The 6,973-nt window shown below is 46.3% G+C and overlaps 1 protein-coding gene across 2 annotated transcripts in view; it reads left to right on the top strand.

Moving 5' to 3' along the window:
- The first annotated feature begins 3,113 nt into the window (after positions 1-3,113).
- rnls (renalase, FAD-dependent amine oxidase) overlaps positions 3,114-6,973 on the top strand; it is a 165,699-nt gene continuing 161,839 nt past the window's right edge. For both annotated transcript variants that reach the window (XM_073027363.1, XM_073027362.1), the window contains exon 1: positions 3,114-3,783. In XM_073027363.1, the coding sequence (XP_072883464.1) occupies positions 3,666-3,783 (118 nt within the window). In that variant the 5' untranslated portion in view covers positions 3,114-3,665. The remainder of the gene's footprint in view (positions 3,784-6,973) is intronic.

Genomic DNA, 6,973 nt, shown 5'->3' with positions numbered 1-6,973 from the left:
AAAGAAATAAATTACATTGTTATATATTTTAACCCGTCTCGTCCCGTATAATTGCATGACTTAAACTGTTTCTGCATCTGGCTCCACGCCTCATTTCCAGAAACCGGTGTGCTTACTAACTTTTTGCAAATTACCGCAACAAATATAATCAAGTACGATTTTCCCCGCAGATTTTCCCTGATATCTTCCAGCTCAATACAATTTTAAAAGTTCACCCCGCAATTCAGAAAGCGCGTAGGTTATTTCCCCGCTGACTGACGTTTCGTGATTACTTGGGTAACTGCTTAGTTGGACAACTCCATTTAACCGGAACGTAACAGGGTTAGAGGTCAACTCCGTCTCCCGCGGTGCAAATTAAAATGGCTCCTTTAACTTTAACTTGTATTAGTAATGCCGTGAAATGCGGTAAATGTTCAGTGGCGCATTTCACTTTTGTTGCAGTGTGTATAAGTTGTATAGAGCATGCAACAATCAAAGATGTAGCTTCAGAACTTGCACAATATTAGAACAATTTCGGACAGATTTAGTACAACAATCTTGACATCCGGTGGAGTTCTGGACATGCTGTCTGGTTAGATGGAAGTGTGGACCTGTAAAGTTTCTTTAGTGACTTAGTGTTTGCTGATCCTGGGAAAGAGGCTCGGCTTGAAAGCTCGTAGATGAATAATGCTTTAACTCAAAAACTTTCCTTCAGAATAACTACAAGTTTAAAAGGATCACAGCAGGTGCTGAAAGTCTCGAATAAAAAACGGAAGCTGGAAAGCCCCAGCAGTTTAAGCAACATCCCTGGAAAGAGAAATAGTAAAGTTTTAGGTCGCAGACCCTTCACCATTCACAGAATAAATCTAACATGGACAAAGGTCTCAATTTGCTGATTCTGTAACTCCACTTGCCACTAAACAGGTCTTCGCAATGACCCAAGTATCATTTGTTACTGAATTTCAAAATGAAATGAGATTTTAAAATTCAGTGTGCTCTGCACCTTTTCAGTTTAGAAACATAGATTTCAGGGTTGATGTTGGAAATGCAGGCTGATTTTAAGGGGAAAAGTTCAGGATCATATTAAGGAAAAGCTTTTGAATGTGTTCCGCTATATTCCTTTTCTGTTAAACCACAGTGTTGAAATGAAATACTGAAAAGTAACCATAGAACCATTGAACAGTACAGGCCCTTCAGCCCTCCATGTTGTGCCGACCCATATAATCCTTAAAAAAAGTACTAAACCCACACTACCCCATAACCTTCCATTTTTCTTTCATCAATGTGCCTGTCCAAGAGGCTCTTAAATACCCCTAATGTTTTAGCCTCCCCCACCATCCCTGGCAAGTCATTCCAGGTACTCACAACCCTCGGCGTAAAAAAACTAACATTGAACTAAAGTAAAATAAGCCCTTTTTTTTGAATAAAGCTTTGGGAACTAAGTGTGGAATTATTTGGAAGTCTACTTCCAGAATGACTTCTTTCCGAAGATTGGAAAGATAATCACAGTATCTGCATCAAGGAATGGTCACATTGAGTCTCGGCCCGAAGCTTCTTTTTCCAAAGATTCTGCCAGACCTGCTGAGTTCCTCCAGCATTGTGTGTTGCTTGGATTTCCTGCATCTGCAGATTTCCTCTTGCTTGTGATCTCTTAGTACCATTTACTCTCGAGATCTCGTGCATTTTAACAGCAGAGCAATCTGTCCTAACACCATCCATCTCTAACCCCTACCTTAGCCTCCCTGAGTCCGAAGCTTTCTGCCACGCACTACCACCAGCAGACCGGACAGTGCTGGTCCTCCCAATGGGCCTCATATCCGCTCTTGAAATTTCTGTCCACTGCTCCACATAGAACATAGGATAGTACCCTTGGGCTTACGATATTATGCCAATCTTTCAACCTACCCCACAATCAAACTAACCTTTCCCTCCCACTAGGGATGAATTTTCTTTCATCTATATGCCTTCGCAATCCAGTTTCTCATCAATTTCCAGTCCCTGGGGCCAGATGGGATATAGCTCAAGTTACCACAGGAAGCAAGGACAAAACTGCTGCACAATTGGGGAATCATCTCTGTGTTCTCACTAGCCACAGGAGTAGTACCAGAAGACTGGAGGATGGCAAATGTTATTGCATTGTCCAGGAAAGGTAATAGGAATAATCCTGGGAATTATAGACCAGCGAATCTGACATCAGTGGTAGGCTAACTACCGGGCAGTGTTCTTAGAGTCAGGGTTTATGCACATTTGGAGAAGCATCATCTGCCTAGGGATAGGTGATGTCTTTGTGAGGGGCAGGCCATGCTTCAAGAGCCTGACTGACTTCTTCCAGGAAGAGACAAAATCAGTTGATGGTGAATGTGGTACACGTGGATTTAGTAAGGCATTGGACAAGGCTCCCCACAGAAAGCTCATACAGAAGATTAGGAGGCATGGGATCCAGGGAAACTTGTCTGAGTGGAATTGGCTTGCTTGCAGAAGGCAGAAGGTGGTATGAGATGCGGTGTATTCTGCCTGAGGGTCTGTGTCTGCAGTGATCTGTTCTGGGACCACTGCTCTTTGTGAATTTTACAAATGACTTTGATGAGCTAGTGTAACGGTGGGCTAGTAAAGGTTGGTGGTGTTGTGGATAGTGTAGGTTCCAATAGCATATAGACAGGGATGCAGAGTTGGGCCGAAATTTGGCCGATGGGATTCAATCCTGAAAAGTGTGAATTGATACAGGATCGAACAGAGGACAAAGGTTAACGGCAGGATTCTTAGCAATGTGGAGGAATAGAGAGATATTAGGGTCCAAGTTCATAATCCCTCAAAGTTGATAGGGTGGTTAAGAAGGTGCATTGGCCTTTATTAGTTAGTGTTTTGTGTTCCCGAAGGCCATGAGGTAATGTTGCAGCTCTATGAAACTCTGGTCAGACCACACTTGGAGTATTGTGTTCCATTCTGGTTACCTCATTATAGGAAGGGTGGAAGCTTTAGAAGGATGTGCAGATGAGATTCATACCAGGATCAGAGAGCGTGCCTAATGAGGAAAGGTGAAGCAAACTCGGGAGCAAAGGAGGATGAGAGTGATGCACCATCAATAACTCACTCTGAGACGTAAGAAGCGAGATATCGGCTTTTATTGACTGGAAGAATGAACAACACTACATCCAGGAGAATGAGGCTGGGCTCAGGCCTCAATCGCCTTTATACAGGGGTCTGTGGGAGGAGCCACAGGAGCAGTCCAGACAGGTATATGTAGTTCACCAGAGGGAGGTTACTTGATAGAAGTGTATAAGATTGTAACAGGCATAGATTTAGTGGAGAGCCAGCACCTTTTTCAGCAGAGCAGCAATGCTAATAGTAGAAGATAATCCTTTTGCAGTGAGTGGTGTAAAGATTAAGGAAGATATCCGAGGTCTTTTGGTTAAGTGCCTGGAAGGCATTGCCGGTGGTAGATGCAGGTAAGAGTAGGAACGATTCCTGGGAGCTGGCTTCTTCTGGAAGAGGTTTTTCTAGAGCTCTAGGAGTTCGGAGATTTGCAAACTGAAGCACACGGCTGTCCGATGAGTAAGACGTCGGCATGCCTGGGATCCCGCTGCAATCCCGGGTAAAGCTTTGCTCGGGCAGTCGCCGTGCGCTACCGGCCGGGAGGTACCGCTCCCACCGCGCCAAGCCGGTTAGCAGGCTGGAAAGCCGCGGTCATGGCTCGCGTCCTCATCATCGGGGCAGGTCTAACGGGCAGCCTGTGCGCGACCCTCCTGCGGAGAGAAACGATGAACAGGCTGCATGTTGTGGTCTGGGAGAAGGCGAAAGGAGCAGGTCAGTACGAAACTGAACACAAAATGCTGGAAGAACCCAGCAGGTCTGGGCAAGTACCCATAGAGGGAAATAAACAATGGACATTCGGGGCTAACTTCCTTTAACAGGACAGAACAGTAGAGTGGGTGGTAGCAATAACTACGTGACTCTCGGCCAATTGATGGATGCCGGGGGCGGGGCAGACCCGGGGCTGCAGCTGCCCAACCTGGGCGCTAGGGGGCGTGTGCGCACCGGGCAGCAGCAAGGCCGAGGGTAAATGGGAAATTAATCCATAGAAATAAATATTGGAACGGATTCAGTCTGGCGTCCCCAAATTCCGTGTTTTCATTTTGTGAAGAAAAGGAAAGAACGCTCGTGTGAAGTTTCAAAGAGCAACTGCTGCATGATGCTTTGAAGTCACTTTATTATGAATTTCCTATTATAATCAAGTGTAGAAAGAAATAGCTTGCAGTCAATTCGCATACAGCAAGGACCCTGCACCCCCAAACTAGCACATGAAAAGGGGCAACATACAAAGAAAATCGCTGGACAAACTCAGCAGGTCAGGCAGCATCTATGGAGGGAAATAAACAGTTGGCTTTTTGGGACGAGACCCTTCATCAGGATGAGAAAGAAAGAAAGGGGGCAAAAGCTGGAATGAAAGGATGAGGAGTGGTGGGGGAGCACAGGCTGCCAGGTGATAGGTGAATCTGGGTACGAGGGGGAAGGTCAGAAGATGAGGGGAGAAGTGGAAACAATGGGAGGTGATTGGTGGAAGAGGCAAAGGGATGAAAAAGATGCAATCTGATAGGAGTGGTGAGTAGACCATGGAATGAACAGAAGGAGATGGGGAACCAGAGGGAGGAAGGTGTTGGTGCTGGGGGGGGTGGTGAGGGTGGGGGGGGGTGAGGGAAGAGAAGGGGTAATGGAATCAGATAAGTGAAAACAAGGGGCAGTTATGGTGGAGATAAAGGGGGGCGGTAGATGGAAATTAGCGAAACTGATGTTGATGGCATCAGTTGAAGACTTTCAAGACGGAAAATGAGTTGTTGATCCTCTAATCTGCATCTAGCCTCAACTTGGCAGTAAAGGAGGCCGTGGACAGACATGTCAGTGTGGGAGTGGGAAATGGAATTAAAATGGAGGCCACCATGAGATCCTGGCTGTTACAGCAGGTGGAGTGAAGGTCTCGCTGATGGAGAGGAGGCCACACTGGGAGCACCAGATACAATAAATGATACTGATGGACTCACATGTGAAGTGCTACCTCACCTGGAAGGACTATTTAGGGTCCAGAGTGGTTGTCAGGGAGGAGATATAAGGGCAGGTGCAATATTTGGAATGGTTGCAGGGATAAGTACATAGAGGGGAGTTGTTAGGGAGGATTTAGTGGACAAAGAAAACATGGAGAGAGTGATCTGTGGGAAACACAGAGAGTGGAAGGGAGGGGAAGATATGCCTGGTGGTGGGATTCCACTGGGGTTGGCAGAAGTTGTGGAGAATGATATGTTGGATATGGAAGCTCATGGGGTGGTACATGAAGATGGGTATCTTTCACTATTATGTCTTGGGAGAGCACACATATGAGAAATGGAAGAGATGCAGATGAGGCTGCATCGATAGCAATGGGGGGGGGGTGTGAGTGGAGAGAGGGGCAGCCCTGATTTCTGGGATTTCTCAATATGAGAACAGAAGTGGTGGAGATGGAGGACTGAGAGAAGGGACAGGGTGGGAAGAAGTGTAGTCAATGTAACTGTGGGAGTCAGTGGGTTTGTAAGAGATGTTGGTCGCTTATCTGTCTCCTGAGATGGGGACAGAGAGATCAAGAAATGAGGGAGAGGTGTCAGAGATGGACCAAGTGAACTTAAAGGAGGGTGGAAGTTGGAGGCGAAGTTGATAGAATTGACAAGTTCTGCATGGGTGCATGAAGCAACACCAATGCAGTCATCAGGGTAGTGGAGAAAGATTTGGTGAGTGTTACCAGTGAAGGTTTGGAACGTGGATGGTTCCACGTAGCTAACAAAAAGGCAGACATAGCTGGGGATCATGTGGGTGCCAATGGCTACACCTTTGTTCTGGGCAATGTGGGAGGAGGCAAAAGAGACATTGTTATGGGTGAACACTGACTCTGCTCCTCAGAGGAGGGGAACTGGTTGGGTTTGTTTTCAGAGATAGACAGAGAGCCCTGAGGCCTTCCTGATGGTGGGGGTTGGGTGGGGGAGTGTAGTATGGAAGTATACGGGGATTGGATGTCCATGGTGAAATGAGGTGATCAGGGCCAGGGAATTGAAAGTGGTTGAACTGCTGGAGAGCTTGTGAACTGTTGTGGATGTAGGTGTGAAGGGACTGAACCAAGGGGGAGTTGGGATACAAGCACACGAGTTCACTGAGGCAGGAATAGACAGAAACAGTTACCCTGCTGGTGCAGTTAGGTTTTGTAGTTAGATAGGAGGGCACATCCTTCTCTTCCCTCCTCTCTGCTTTCCACAGGGATTGCTGTCTCCACAACTCTCTGGTCTGCTCGTCCCTCCGAACTGACCCAGGCACTTATCCCTGCAACCGTCTGAAATGTTACACCTGTCCCTACACCTCTTAACTCCCCACCATCACGGTCCTAAACTGTCCTCCCAGGTGAATCCATCAGTGTCCTTTATTACATCTGGTTCTCCTGGTGCGACTCCTCTACGTCGATGTAAGCCAATGCAGACTGGGAATCACCTTTGCTCCACCTGCTCTAACAGCCAGGATACCTGGTGACAAGACATTTCAATTCCACTTCTACACTGACAGGCCTGCCTACAGCCAAGGAGAGGATTGGTACTGCTTAAAATGCTTTCCAACCTTATTTTAACTTACTTTTGACTTGATAAAGTTCAGTATCTAGATTTGTGTATCATGCAGTTTGAAGATGGCTTTAAATTTAATTTTACCTTGTGGCTTGTCCTTTTCTAGATTGAGTGATAGTGTCAGTCATGTGGAGGGTGTATTCCTGCACTGTTGTAGTCACAGGTTGTGCAAGAACTGTTGCAGTTTTCATTTTACAGCAAGATGGAACCAACAGATTACCAGCGTAAGTGAATCAGAGTCACCCACTGTTTTGTTCCTTACCAGTTTCTCCTTCATAGGGATCTTGCCCAAAGTGAAATCGGTCACAATTTGCCAAGGCATTGAGAATCAGGAAATGAAAAATAATCTCGGGGAAAAAATGTGC

Source organism: Hemitrygon akajei, chromosome 23, assembly GCF_048418815.1.
Source record: "Hemitrygon akajei chromosome 23, sHemAka1.3, whole genome shotgun sequence".
NCBI lineage: Eukaryota > Metazoa > Chordata > Chondrichthyes > Myliobatiformes > Dasyatidae > Hemitrygon > Hemitrygon akajei.
Note: the sequence above shows the minus strand (reverse complement) of the source record. Positions and strands in the feature narration are given on the sequence as shown.